The sequence below is a fragment of the Dermacentor albipictus genome, chromosome 3 (genome assembly GCF_038994185.2).
Source record: "Dermacentor albipictus isolate Rhodes 1998 colony chromosome 3, USDA_Dalb.pri_finalv2, whole genome shotgun sequence".
Taxonomy (NCBI): Eukaryota; Metazoa; Arthropoda; class Arachnida; order Ixodida; family Ixodidae; genus Dermacentor; species Dermacentor albipictus.
Window position 1 is genome coordinate 29,043,203 of NC_091823.1, and position 15,091 is coordinate 29,058,293.

The 15,091-nt window shown below is 45.8% G+C and overlaps 1 protein-coding gene across 13 annotated transcripts in view; it reads left to right on the forward strand.

Annotated features, from left to right (window-relative positions):
* The window catches only part of LOC135921671 (cell adhesion molecule Dscam1-like), a 439,711-nt gene that overhangs the window by 208,920 nt on the left and 215,700 nt on the right, over positions 1-15,091 (forward strand). For all 13 annotated transcript variants that reach the window (XM_070535316.1, XM_070535327.1, XM_065455967.1 and 10 more), the window contains one exon: positions 5,973-6,320. In XM_070535316.1, the coding sequence (XP_070391417.1) occupies positions 5,973-6,320 (348 nt within the window). The remainder of the gene's footprint in view (positions 1-5,972; positions 6,321-15,091) is intronic.

Here is a 15,091-nt window from a genome sequence, read left to right on the forward strand (position 1 = left end):
CTGTGAGCAATATTCTTCAGGTTGTCTTCAGGTTATGCGACAACTTCTGCAGGTAAGGCAAGACAGTCGGCTTTTTTTTTTCGTTCTCTCACCTGTTCGACCGATTTTACGAGCGTGCTACAAGCCAGCAGACACCGCAGTTACGGTAGCCCGCCGCATGCAACCTAGAAAGCTGCTCCTGGAAGCACGCACCAACTAACGCAGCATCGCACAATTCTGTAGAGATTATATTTGTTCGCTTATACTTCATAATTGCTGCGTAGCCCATTCTCGACCATTGTTGTGACTGTTCTTCAAATGTTTCACGGTTCCCTCTTAGTTATTCCAGCTGGCACACTCGAATGGAAGTAGCACGAACAAAATCATCTTGTTCGATGCTTCTTACAGGACACTATCGCACCAGAGCGCTCACAGAAGCTTCTCGAAGCCGCAGCATCACTCGCTAAGCATGTGAGTCCATATTCACAAAGCAAGCAGCTCGTAAGCAGGAACACTTCACCGACCAAACCGAGACCGCATCACTCTTACCCACCTTTAATCTCGGGTCTGAGCTTTTCTTCTTTTTTTTTCTTGAAAGGAAAGTGTAAACCTGTTAATTCAACCGTTACAAAAGCATCTGGTCAGCATAATTGGGTCAATCGAACGACAAAGATGGGCGTTAACTTTAAACTCAAAGTTAGCGCCCGTCCTTGTCGTCCTTCCTTGACCACATCACTTAAGCGTTATGGTTCCAACAACTGTATCAGACCAACTAGTACAACAGTCTGTAATACTACTAAAATAGGTCCACAAACCACGGAAAGAAGCACCGAGAGAGAAAGGGGTTACCAGAACACAAGAACGACCGAAAACAAGAAGTTGAAGTAGAAACGCCTCTCGTAGTTGCCTAAGTATCTCGTATTGCCTAAGTTGCCTAAGCTGCTCATCTCCACGGAGCCCGGTGTCATTATCAATGCTGTGAAACTTGATCCGACCAGTATAAACCCTTATCAGCCCCTCATCGGTTGTCATCAACCTTATCGAACACTCGCTTATCATGTTTGATAGCGAACATGATAAGGTACGTTTAACTAAAGTAGAGTTTATTAAGACACTCGAACCCACAACCATTATTGTCAATTAAGGTGACGATAATTCGTCACACTTAATTAGGATATAGTTAATTAAGGCACTTAACCCTCGATCTCTTGTAGGAGTAGAACCCAGGACCTTTAATTAAGGTGAATTAATGTTAATTAAGCGAAGCTTTTGCAAAACCACCATTACACATTTGCTGAGGGGGTATGCAATGCTTTATTAATGATTCGGATGGTTGGTGTGAACTTATTCTTTATTGAAACATGTGCTGTTCTGCGTGTTATATGGGAGATTTCAATGGATGTATGCACTGTTCGCTTCACTTTGCGTAGTACTTGTAGCCTCCGTTTTACGTGGGTATGAGCGATTGCATTTTTTGCTTGCCAGGCGGGGTATGAGCCATTCATCGTTCTACGTGACGGGCCAATTTCTCGTCTGGTCGGTATAGAAATGCCTAAGAAGTTAAAACGCACATAAATTGCAGTTTCTACAAAGAAATGATCAGGTCGCCATCGCCCAAGATATCCCACATAATTTTAGCGTACGGACTGCTTTGTAAGCAAGGACCCAGAACTTCAAACTCACCCTCTGTTACTCCTTGCAAGCACGTAAGGACCCTGCACATTTACACACATGAGTCAACGCTCTCTGACAACATACTGTCTCCGGAAACGCTGCCGCCTCCTCATCAACCGTTAAACATTGGTGCGTCACCACGATTTCTGTATTCTTGCTCGCTTGCGCCACTGCTTTCTCATACTCTAGTAAGTTTCCGGTTAATGCGATTTGTATCAACGATTTGTATCTTTAGACGACAGAGGCACGTTTTCTCCGCCGCGCTCGAGCAGCTCGAAAATCGCAAAAGGTGGTTCGTAATGGTGCCGAATCAATGTATTCCCGCCAGGTGCTTCTGTACTCTCAAGTGGGTGACCGCATACAGCCGCAGTGTCTTCATAAGCAGCCTGCAGAAGAGGTGGTAGTAGACAGCAGGCAGTGCTCCCACCACCGGCACAATATGTAGAAAGTCTGCGCATACCTGTCGTAAAACGTTCGCTAGAAATGCTAGAGATTGACCAAATTAGGCTAGAAATGTTGCGCTTTGAAATAAGAGCTGTCCATAGGAGCAGCAAATAAGAACATTAATTATACCCTTCCTATAGTGTGAATTTCGCCCGTGATGATGATGTATTTTAGCGTAATGCGGCGGATGCCACTTGCACAAGGCGTGTTTGAGGTAGCTTAATTTTGTTATGTGCTGCAAGATGGCCCGCCACGCAATTTGTGTGCCTACTCATGCAGTTCCCGCCCCTGTCTTGCCCTTCATCGATGACCCTTCACCATACGATTGGAGCCTTAACAGTAGTTAGGAGCCTTAACATCTCCCTTCTCTCCTTTGTGATTCTGTTTGCTTTTGCGCAACTCTCATTTTCAAGACAGTGTCGTACGCACTATTATAGCAACAGCGGTTTTAACTACAAATCTTCACTCAAATAACTTGTGTACGTTGGCGACTTCACTGGTGGGACTAACGCCATTTTTAACGAAGTTCTTTGTTCTTTCCGATATGATACAAAGCCTGATAGTAAACGTTTCTAATCTGGCTGCACGACAACTCATGCAAAGGAAGTTAAATACGACAGAAGAAATTGCTCCCACATGGAATGGTTGTCAGTGCTACATTCATTAGAATATGTTGGCACCGGTGTTTACGCGCGCCTTCGTAGAGGATTACTTTGGACCGATAATGATGATGACGATGGTGCTGATTGTAAACACCGTTGCGGGATGTTGCACCATACTGTAACACAATATTCAAGTTCTTTATGCAACGGTCATGTCGATATATAGTTTTCTATTAGCAATACTTCTTGTTCGTAAGGCCATATTGATTCCATGAAATGTGCGGTTTCATATAGCCAGTTGTTTTTCAATCATGATGGGAGCAATTCGGGTCAAGCAGGTCGGATGCAGTACTCACTCTGTCCCTGAGTTTTCTTCTTCCTATTCCACCTTCCCTTGCCCCCAGTTTAATGCAGTAAATCAGACTCCCAGCTGATTCACCGCCTTTCATCTTCATACTTTCTCTCTCAATCATTGCAGCTGCCGCCTTTATCTGAAACTTTGCAATGCTACTATTGACCTGTACATTTTCATTTCCGAATACATCAGTAACAAGCTAAATTCAGTTAATATCAATGCTTAAACGATGGTGCATATGGGAATCATATACGTTTCACTAATCATAGTCGTATCGCAAGACCGAGAACAACACCGCGTGGTTGTTACATAGAAGAAAAACGTTGCAGTGCTACTATTGACCTATACATTTTCGTTTCCGAATACATCAGTAAAAAGCTAAATTCAGTGTATATCAATGCTTTAACGATGGTGCACATGGGAATCATATGCATTTCACTAATCATAGTCGTATCGCAAGACCGAGAACAACACCGCGTGGTTGTTACGTAGAATAAAAACTTTGCAATGCTACTATTGGCCTATACATTTTCGTTTCAGAATACATCAGTAACAAGCGAAATTCAGTTAATATGGACGCTTAAACGATGGTGCATATGGGAATCATATGCGTTTCACTAATCATAGTCGTATCGCAAGACCGAGAACAACACCGCGTGGTTGTTACGTAGAATAAAAACTTTGCAATGCTGCTATTGACCTATACATTTTCGTTTCAGTATAGATCAGTAACAAGCGAAATGCAGTTAATATGGACGCTTAAACGATGGTGCATATGGGAATCATATGCGTTTCACTAGTCATAGTCGTATCGCAAGACCGACAACAACACCGCGTGGTTGTTACGTAGAAGAATCGATAATGATCGAAAGTTACCTTGCCGGAGGTATACAAGGCATGTTGGAACGTGTTCGTGTATGTGGCGTTTAAACTGATAGCTATTATTGTTCTATTTTATTATTCCGTATGTGTTTGACTGGTTAGTTCGAGCATTATTTGTAGTGTTCGAGCTTTAAAACAAAACTAATATGGTCCGTTTTCTTTGTGATCACAAGAAGCGCCAGCATGTCAAGGCAGTAAAAAAGATTTTTAAAAAATAAGCAGGTCCTCAAATATCTTACTGCCATATTCATTTGTTTCAACAGAACGCAACTTGAACGTTCATATTCTACAACTACATGCCAGTTCAATGACCTGGAATTGTATTTTCCTTACATATGTAACTGCAGAACCGGAACTTTTCAGGTGTGTGGGCCCTTTCGAAATAACCTTGCCCAGCAACACTCTACACTTCGCAGCTTATTTTTTTCTTTTTTTAACATTTTCTCTCTCTCACCCATCGCATCCCTTTGCCCCTCCCCTAGTACAGGGTAGCCAACCGAAGATAAACTTTGGTTAACCTCCCTGTCTTCCATTTGCTTTTCTCTCTCTCTCTCTCTCTCTCACTCTCTCTCTCTCTTTACTGTTGCGACGTGGCGTTGCGTTGCGGAGATTGTTCCTGTCGGCGGGTTACGTTGAGGCTATGGGGCAAGGTTACCTTTTATAACATCATGCCACGTGTGTTATAATATTCTCTGATGCGATAAAAGCAAGCGAAAGAAGGGAACTATACTGGCAAATATGCCCGTAGGGCTTCGTTCTGTAGTGCTATATCTGACCGGGTAACGAAGGCTATCTTAGTTTCACGCCTTCTTCGCCTCCTATACCCTAGTTTTTATTCATCTTCCTTAACTGCCTTCATCCTACCCTTGACCTTTATTTATTTTCTTTATTTTCGTTACTTTGTTGTTCTTTCGTTGCAGCGTTCACTCTTGCTATGTTTATGTGTTTCCACTACTCGCGTCTTTTTGATTTGTCTTGTCTCGAGCGTTTCGCACAATTCTGCACAAACTCAGTTCTATTTTCTCTTCCTCGTCACTCATTCGTCCACTTCATGTTGTTGTTGGGAGCAATAACACCTTTGTGCCATATAGGGTTGTTCACATGGCACTGCGAAATGGCGGTGACCACAGATTAATGAGCGGGATATACCGCTTATTCTGGTTGTACTATATACTTCGCCTTACTGCAGCCTGGCAACGCAACATGCAACGTCATGGTCTTCAGTGTTATTTATGCTACCTTTTTATCCCGGCCGCCGATATCTTAGCTGTTCTCAAGGCACACGGAAGGTTATGCTTTACAGAGAAGTCACAGTGCCACAGTCCCAACCTCCACAAAAAATCACCTTCAACAATGACACTAACGTATTATCACTTTGAACCACAGATTTTAATACAATATTACTTAAGTGAAGTGTGGCGCTACAATCGTTCAGCGACCATGGAAACTATGGGCAGTACACGAATTTGTCTAATCTCCGTGTATGTGGCTTAAGACGTTGTTGTGGCGTTACTTTTTAGTTTTTTTGTTGTCTTTTCTAAACACGGCGAAACAATACGGCTATGCGCACATGTACTATCATCGCTAATTACTGCAATCATAGTACAATACTTTATTGGAAATTATCACTTTGAAATTATCAATTTGCAAGTGGCTAAAGCCGTTTGAAGCGGGAAGGAGGAAGTTTAAGCGAATCCATGCACTGTACATCATTCCCATGCCGGCTGAAGCACCCTACTTTTCACTTTACCTCCCCCTCCCCTCTCTCCCCAGCGTAGGGTAGCAAACCGGATCTTCCCCTCTGGTTAAACTCCCTGCCTTTCCCCTTTCCTCTGTCTCTCTCTCTCTCTCTAGCCTCCGGTAGACGCCAGCGCCAAAGCAGCCTCTAATAATTTTTCTTGGCAGCTTATGCTCTGTACTATGCCCTCCGAAATCGTACGAGATCAAAGGGGTGTGGTTGCGATCTCCGAGGCCACGTCCAATACGATGCGTGCACTGCTTAACGCTCGTCCTTTCTTCTTCCTGCTCTCCCGCAGCACTGGCCCTAGCATTGGCTGCGAGACCAGTGGGTGCGATCTCCGAGCCCCGGGCGCCGCACTTCCTGCACGAGCCGCCGTCGCGCGTCGAGTTCCTGAACGGCACGGGCGCCGTGGTGCCGTGCGTGGTGCACGGCTCGCCCGCGCCCCGGGTCACGTGGTCCACGCGCGCGGGTCAGCCACTGCACGAGGTGCCGGGTCTGCGCCACATGCGCGCCGACGGCTCCCTCGTGCTGCCCCCGTTCCGAGCCGAGGACTTCAAGGAGGACGTGCACAGCGCCATCTACCGCTGCCTCGGCACGAACTCGTTGGGCACCATTGGCAGCCATGACGTGCGTGTCCGCGCCGGTGAGCTATGTCCCAATGCTTTTATACCTTGCTCTGCAAACAGAAGAAAGAAGAAAGCACAATGTCACTCCAAGATTCCTTAGTGGTACTTGTCAGATGCCTTCTTTCCAGTTGCTCGTCTTGCACACATGCGTCTCTGACGTACCCGAACGCGTCTGGTCGTATGATGCCGACGTCTGCTCGGTTTCTTTTTTGTTTGGTTTGTATTGTTTTAACCCGCGTGTGTATATATATATATATATATATATATATATATATATATATATATATATATATATATATATATATATATATATCGTGTAGTGTCGTGTCACGCGTTCGTTATGGAAAGACGCACGGACGGACAGTTTGCCGAGGTAAGTAGCCCTACAATACTTACGTCTACAACCGACCTTTGGTTCGGATACACTGGCATCATATATTTTGTCATCGTCACGTATACATCCGCTTTCGTGGGTGATTGACTACACGCAGTCCGTTCTCATGCGCGTCTTTGTGTGTGTGAACGTTGCGCCTTCTTCCGTTCACTTTTTTTGTGTGTGTTCCTTGAATAGCCCACAGGATGGAAAAACCTTTGGTACGATATCGCAGCTTCTATACCACTTCGTCTACTTCACGGAAATAGTCACCATGCGTCGCACATTGTAAAAAAAGTAAACAGCAAGTACCAATTAATTAATTAATTAGTCTGTCTCAGGAGCAGACGGACTTCACTACGCAATAAGGGAAGATTGGTCGTCTCTGCGTTTTTGTGAGCCCGATGTAGTATTACCGGCAATATTGCAGTGTCCGGGTATCCACTAAAATGCATTTACGTGATTCATTGCGCTTGCTTTTGTATCACGGTTCTTTGAGGGTCTCACACAACAGCAAAGTGCTCAAAGAATTTTTCTTATTGCTTCGTAGTAATTGAGAAGGGCTTGCGAATCTCTCAAGGTAACCCATTTTTGCGCACTATTTACTGACATTATAAAACGCAAAGCGCGCAAAGGGGGGGGGGGAGGGGGATTGGTCTTTTCACTATTACAAGTTCATAACGGACTCATAAAGCAAACAATTACTTATTCGGCACCTATTCTCCATGGTTTATCACAAACTTCTGCGGGGCGTCTTCAATGTTTATTGGGGAGGGGGCTGCGAGTGTGTCTTAGGGTGCCGCAGGCTACCTCGAGTTCCCTATAAATTGCTGAAGCTCGTCACCCACCATTTCCAGTCATACGAACGGTTGAAACCTGCCGACATATTTATCGCAATTTAACCCAACACGAGAAGCATCCATTAAACATCGCGCTTAGCGAACGAAGCAAAAGCGAAATTCGTGATTTTGTTCAAGAACATAAAGCATTATTACCAAGATTTGAATCATGCAAAGTGGATGTTAGTTGCCCTGCTTAGGTGTTAACAAGTCCTAAAATTGAATTATTGGTCGACGGGATTTCATCTGAGACAGACGTGTTCATGGTATTCACACAGCAACTGGCACTCTTCCAAATTTACTCACTGTATCCCCAGTACATCTACTTGTATACAGATGGTTCGCGTCATAAAAATTCCTCGGCTTCAGCATTCGTCATTCCACATTTATCGCTAGAGCAAACATTAAACCATTAAACCATAGCAGAACTGTTTGCAATCCTGGGTGCTTTGCATTTCATAACATCAGAATTTGCCTTCATTAACGACATCTATCTGAGTAATTTGAGTGCTCCCCTACTATCAATATACATATTGGGAACTGAGATATAAATTTTTGTACAGCATAATAAAAAATTAACAAATTCCAACCGGTTATCCTGTGGATGATATCGTGCCCTAGCGACACATTGCGCATGCCCGATGCGAGCAATCACCCAGACTATTCCAAGGGGTGAGTGGACTATCACTAGAGACGGTTGATAGTAATTTTTCATGGCTATAATAACTCCACCTCTTCGAAAACGTGTCCATACAAGAGATTAAAAATAGGTGTCAAGTGTGAGTTCGCATTTTGTGATATCACCTGAAAGCCACGATTCCGTACCTATTACTGCGTCTGTGGTGAAAGAATATATGAGGGCTTTTATCGGCTTCACGTTTGTGATAAATGCTGCGAAAACTTGCCAAGGGCAGCGAGAGAGCGTTTGTGGACATAATTGTATGCTTTTCTCTCGGTGTCCGTCAATTACTGGAAGGTTGGCTCTATGCAACAATCTGTGCAACATTTCTAGTGACCTTGTCATGCCGATAAAGAGCGATATTGAAGTGCAGTGTGTTAAAACGAAAAGATAAGCGTTCGTTTTCTCGACGGTTGCTCTTAGCGAATTCGCGCAGTTTCATGCGAGCCAACTGTAACTTAGGCAAAGAAGTATTCCTCTATCTACGCTTTAGAGGGGACTCGAGGTCTTTCCGGTTGTGGGTATTTCAAGGCACTACTTCTTCTTAATTGTTACTTAATGTTGAGGAATTTAATGATACTCGGCCGCGGAAAGGCCATCACGGCGCTGACCAACACGACAGGCGCGTTCAACGTTACCAACGTTGACATTCGTGTGAGTGGAATAAAATTTCTTCATGGTGCCTTCCGAATCAACATGTCCTTCATGGCTCTCTTCGATCCCATTCTGTTACTTAGGTCGACCGCAACTCACAACATCAACGAGCTCTTCATTTTATTTTAATATGTTCATCTTGACTTCCTGAGTAGGACTCTTGACGGCGTCGAAGTGCTTTTTGGTTTCCGGTACACTATTAGTTAATTTTTTTTATAATAGCGGTGACCCGGGTAGTTAAGCATGCAATTTGCTGGCTCAATTGGTTTAGGTCGGATCACATTTCTTCGCGAAACTCTTTCAGAAAGATCGGGGCGTCCTCGATACTGGGCCCAGGGTCACTTTCCGCGTATCCAGCCCTCATTGCAGGTACCTGAAGAAGAAACTGTTGTCATTTCCCCAAGTACTGAGATCCATGTGCAGGAAAACATGGGGCATAGCTGTACGCTTCATGCTTCAGTTTCACAGAGCTCTGTTCCTAGACTATTTACACTACAGCCTTCCAGTGTTGTCCAGTACATGCAAGTCAAATATTCGCTCATTGGAGAGCTTACAGGGCCAAACATTGCGCACGTGTTTAGGACTTCCTCGCTGTGCATCAGCAGCTGCAGCAAATATGCTCACGAAAGATAATTTCATCCAAACATACGTCACTATGGATTTTCTCAGGACGTGTATCCGTCATCTTTCCCGCATCCCTGATAATCAATTGGCGTCCTTGCCATCGCAGAGACCTCGTGCGACATTTTCTGAAGTTATATTCACCCATGCAGATTGTCTTCCATTAGGATACATACCAGCAGCAAGGCGTTCATTGCCCTTGTGGTGTCTCCAACAGCCTCAGGTGCGCTTAAGTATTCCGGGTGTAAAGAAGAAGGCCAGTCATCCAACAATAGCTCTGAAACAAATGACGCTGCTATTAATCAAGGATACATAGGTGGCCTGAATACACACCTATACAGATGGTTTGGTCTCACCTACCAACTCTTCAGGTGCCGTTGTCATTCCGGCTACGAAAACCCCAATGAAATTGAACTGTCCCACATGACAACATCAACGGCGGCAGAGCTTGCTGCCTTTCGTGCTGCTGACAAATATCTCCTCCTAGAGAGACCTCAAAAATGGGTAATTTTTTGCGACTCTAAGGCAACACTTCAGAGTCTGCATTTTGCCCTATATCATAGAAATCATGAGCAGCTGACATATGAAGTGAATATATGAATATATATTCACTTCATATTATACTTCATATACTTCACTTCATACTTCACTTCATACTTCATATATTATATATGAATATATAAATTATATTCCAGTGGCTACCTGGACATACCGGCATTGCTGGTAATGACCTCGCCGACGAAGCCGTCCGGTCTGCCTATCTAGACGCCCGACCAGTTACAATCCCCTTATCCAGAACCCATGCTGCAACAAAGCTTCATATCGTGGCTAAAGCTATGACACACACATACTGGTATTCTCCCAATTTCCTGAACTGCTTTCTTCGTAGGCTGGAACCATCCTTAAAGCTACAAGTGTCATCAAATGTTTCTCTCTTTGAGGCGACAGTATTGTGCTGCCTCTCCATGGCTCGGGGTGGCATTTACGAAGGGCTACTCGTTCCGCATAGGAATGGGGGAGACGGCCATGTGTGACTCTTGTGGAACCACAGAAATGATTGAACACATTCCAGGTCTCTGTCCCCAATACGACGTCAAGCGTGAACCTCTCCGGACAGCGTTTAGCCGGCTGGACTCTAGACCATTTTCGCTAATTAAGATCCTTGGACCATGACCGTACTCGTCGAAGGCACGAAAAGCCACGAAAGCGCTGTTGAAATACCTCAAGTCTACAGGCCTTGGAAACCGTGTGTAGACTTGGTGCGAACCTGCAACTGTGCGCGAAATTGTGCTCTCTCTCTCTCTCTTCATACCCTAACCCCTTAACCGATTGCAGGGTAGCAAACTGCACGTACGTCTGGTTAAGCTCCCTGCCTTTTCCGTCTTCTCTCTCTCTCTCTCTCTCTGTATCCAGCTCGAAGCAAGAGCAGAGCAAGACGCATGCACAGCAAAGTTTATGAAGTTCTAGGGCAAAGTACGCGAATAGAGCGTGAACTCTACTGTGACGGGCTGGCGGCATGCAAATAACAGGCCGATGCGCCCGCGGTATGTGCGAAGATCAACAACCATTTGTACAATTAAAATAAGTTTCAAAAAACATATACGGGGGATCAATGGAGCCAGAAATTGCTCAAGGCTAATTGAACAACGAAAAAAATGTGCATACGCATGGCAGGAAAACGTACTCACTATGGTGAGAAAACACAATTAGCACATGCTGCTCGTCGCAGCATATCCATCTTGTACAAAACTCTCTTGTGTATTTTCGCTCTTGTAACCCCGCTCTCTAAATAATAATGCCTAAGAGACATTTTTAAGGTAATGGCATAGAAGCGGACTTGTTTCAAAAAGCGAACTCATTTCAATGCCAGTTTTCTTTAGGATTATTTAAATAGTACGATTAGTTATTACATATTAAAGTTATTATTATATTCATTATTCAACAATAGACATACAACTATATTACTTTTGAACTTCCCAAATGCTTAACATAGTTAATCGAAAGACCGATAGTTCAAAACGGCTTGGAGGTTTGTTGCTTCAGGCGTGCTGTGGGCATTGAAGCGTAAAATTAGAGAGCATAGGGGAAGAAACGAAAGAATGAAATCGTTTATACGTATATAGACAGATACTTGCGTGTACACACCAGGCAAAAGAAGAATGAAAGCATCACTGTGCATAGTGAGCAGTCGCGTATTCTTTCTTTTGAACTGATCATGACACGTCGTTCATTTTCACATAAATGCTGAAGGGTTCACAGTGCGTACACCTCTTTTTCATTCATTCCAGAAGATGCCCAAGCCAATGTCTTAGAAAACTCGACGAGCTTAGACATGAAAACCGCGGGATACGTTCTTCGTGCGCCACGTATCTGGTGCCCATGCATGCTTCGCGCTTAATGATCGAGAACGTTCCTCTATTGCCTATTAACTGCGCAGCTACGATTACGAAGCGTCACTTACAGAGGCTGCCATTATTTCAAAATTCTTCTGCAGTTTCCCCTTTCCTGCGTGCTATACTATTCTGGTTCTGTCGCAAGAATAATGATATCCTCCCCCGCATGAAAGCCTTGGGAGCTTCTACATGCCTTTCACTTCCGGCTGCGCTGGGACGTACGTTCAACGGCCAGAAATCGTTAGTGCGACCACTTGGTAGTGCAGGGAGGAAGAAGAAAAAAAAACGGCAACATAAATTTGCTTGCCCATTCTCTCCACTTAACACCGCTTTTGGATCTCGCAAGCGTATGTGATAGGAGCGCGGGCTCACGTTTAGCAACACAACAACAACAGACGCGGTAGGCAGAACTCCATTGCGCGGCCAATCAGAGAATCATTAGGGCTGTCCGGTAGTACATTTACTTTTCTCTATCCCTCATTTGTTCCCTCTCGTCTTTATGCTTTCTCTCGAGAAGATAGACAACTCGCTAACGACTAGGAAGACGGAGGCGAACGCAAATAAGAGAACCGAGAATCGACGAAAGCGACTGCGACACTGTTCGAGACTCACTGTGATCGGCCGCATTGTTCCGAGATGTGTGACCAATACCTCGTAACGAGGGCGAGAGAGCCGAATGCGCCCGGCGCGCTAACGAGCTCATAGCGCCAACCGCAGCGAGAGCCTCGTCCTCACTCCTTAGCCTGCGGTCGTTGCGAGCGCTGGCTGGCTATGGGACTGGCGCTGGCTGGAGAGGACGTAATCTGCGCACCGCCGGCACTCATCGATCCCGGTGTACCGCGCTGTTCGTTCGAACACGCAGCGAAGAGCCGGCGCCAGCCTCGGCTGTGGCCGTCGACGAAGGCGGGCAAAACTTTTTGCCTCGGCCCGCTCGGCGGAGGCGGATCGAACATGCAAATTATCGAAAGGTGCCCGCGAGCATTACGTTACACCACGCGCCGTATAACACAACACGGCCGGCTTCCGCTGCACACATTCTATCTCTCTCAGCCCACGCGGCGAATGCAACCGCGCGCACACTCTCTGCGTCTCCGTTCGCGTCCTGCACTCAGCGTGAGCTCTCGGGAGCTTCAGACGGACGGAGAACAGAGCTTCGGCCACGGAAGAGTGGGCGGCGGAAGTGCAGGAAGGGGAAAAAAATAGAAAGAAAGACACGGTTTTGGGGAAAGGAGATGTTTCCCGGTTCCCGAAATCGGCCACAATCCGGGATTCCGGAGCGTGCCGTGCCTTCTGGACGGCTTTTCCCCGAGACGTGCTTTTTTGGAACTCCAGCCGAGCGTGAAATGCCTCGTTGCTGGCTTCGATGGCGGCAGCCGCGACGACCGAGCAGAATCCGGATTAGACGGCCGACCCCTTCAGCCACGGGCAAGCCGAGTTTCTGAATGCCTGCTCGCGATGCGCGCACCAGCTCGCCGAGCTTCCCTGGAACTTTTGGTCGGGCGCTGACTGAACGCGAACTGTGTACGTCCTGCGGTGACGCCGAGTCGAGTAAACAGCTCACCGGCAGAATGTCGATGGATCTCCCCCCCGTCTTTGGCCCTTTTTTCTATTCTTTTCTTTTTTGGCTGCCGGCGAGAAACGCTTGCTGTTGCCGATTCTTGTGTGGTTACGTTTCTCGCCCATTTGCATTACCACTATCCGTTTGTGTTGGTAATGTACGGTGGCGAGGAAGGTATATAAATGTTCCTTCCTTATGCTGTGCACTTATGTAAATTGCCGGCGGAGTGTTCTTCGTGGTCGTGGTCGTATTTTGAGCCATAGTACGGCATGTGGCTGGGGCATGCAAGTGTAGTGGTAAGGTCGGCCGTGTGATGACTGCGCAACGTCGTCGAATACATCTATTTACCAAGAAGAAAAAGATACAAACAAAAAAATGAAACATCGGATTTTAACTTTGGCGAGACGCTGCCTTCTGTGCGTCCGCGCGTCAGAGGTAGATGTTTATTTTCTTTCGTAATAGCGAGGACGTACCTGTACAGATCTGGCGGCGCGAACTCAAGAAGAAACTTTCCAGAAATAATTTTCTGGGTTCAACAAGTCAAAGCAAGATATCGGCTTTACAAGAGACGGTATAGTGGGGGCGCGGCAGATTGACGTTATAAACGCAATACAAGGATACACAAACGTTCGTTCTTTCATTTCACCACCATCGAAATGCGACCGCCGCTGCCACTATTCGAACCCGCGACCTCGTGCACAGCAGCAGGACGCCGCGGCCACTGGGCGACCATCCCAGGTAACTTTACGGGAGTAAGTAATATACTTGTAGAAGGCGCGAACACGCTAAAAATCGGACAGCTCCTGACCACTGCAGGTATGTGTGCTGGATGTCGTCTTTCATTCCCTTTGCGATGAAAGGAGCCCATGTGAGTGCGGAGCAATAAACGTCGCGGGCATCAATCAAAAACATAGCGATGCTCTGGACTAATTCTGCATAGAGTTTTAGCAGCTGAATAGCGGACAAAATTCTTCTTGCATGCGAGTATGCGGTAGCGCCAACAGCGCGCAGAGAGACGTTCGGTCTATGAGAAGCGAAAATCTGGGGCCGGTGCGTGGCAGCTTATTCTCACTCGCATAACTTCGCTTCATCTCGCGAATATTTTCTTTTCCTTCTGTCATATTTTCTTACAACAATGATCTTTTCCATATATCGGTGAGCTGGCCCTCAATAAAACTGTTAGTTGATGGAAAACACTCCGTCCTGTACTGTCTCGTTTCGCTTTATTTTTCTTTCGCTTTGGATGTGCTGAAACACTGCAGTGAGGAATTCATCTTCAAGCAGCCCTCCAGAAAGCATTATTGAGGTTCCTCTCTAACGCATGTGAATTCGTAACTGGTTGATTGATGGAGTTTTTCGTATGAATATGACACCTCTGCCATGACCGAAGACGTAGTGCCTCTTCAGTGCTTGTCATTTTTGGCCTCTGTGCTCCTCCAATGTGGACCAGCATCTCAATGAGCGATTGCTTTTTCGCATTTCTATTTGTATCTGCTGCAACTGCTAAGTAGACCAGCGGTTTCGGTCAGCGGCAAAACATCATAAGCACTCAGCCGCCATGTCGGGTACGCGCCTTTTTGAAACAGAGATCGCAACACTGGAGAGAGAGAGATAAATAAAGATACATTTTTTGTCTTTGTTCGCGGTCGGCGCAGAGAGATAACGTGGAAC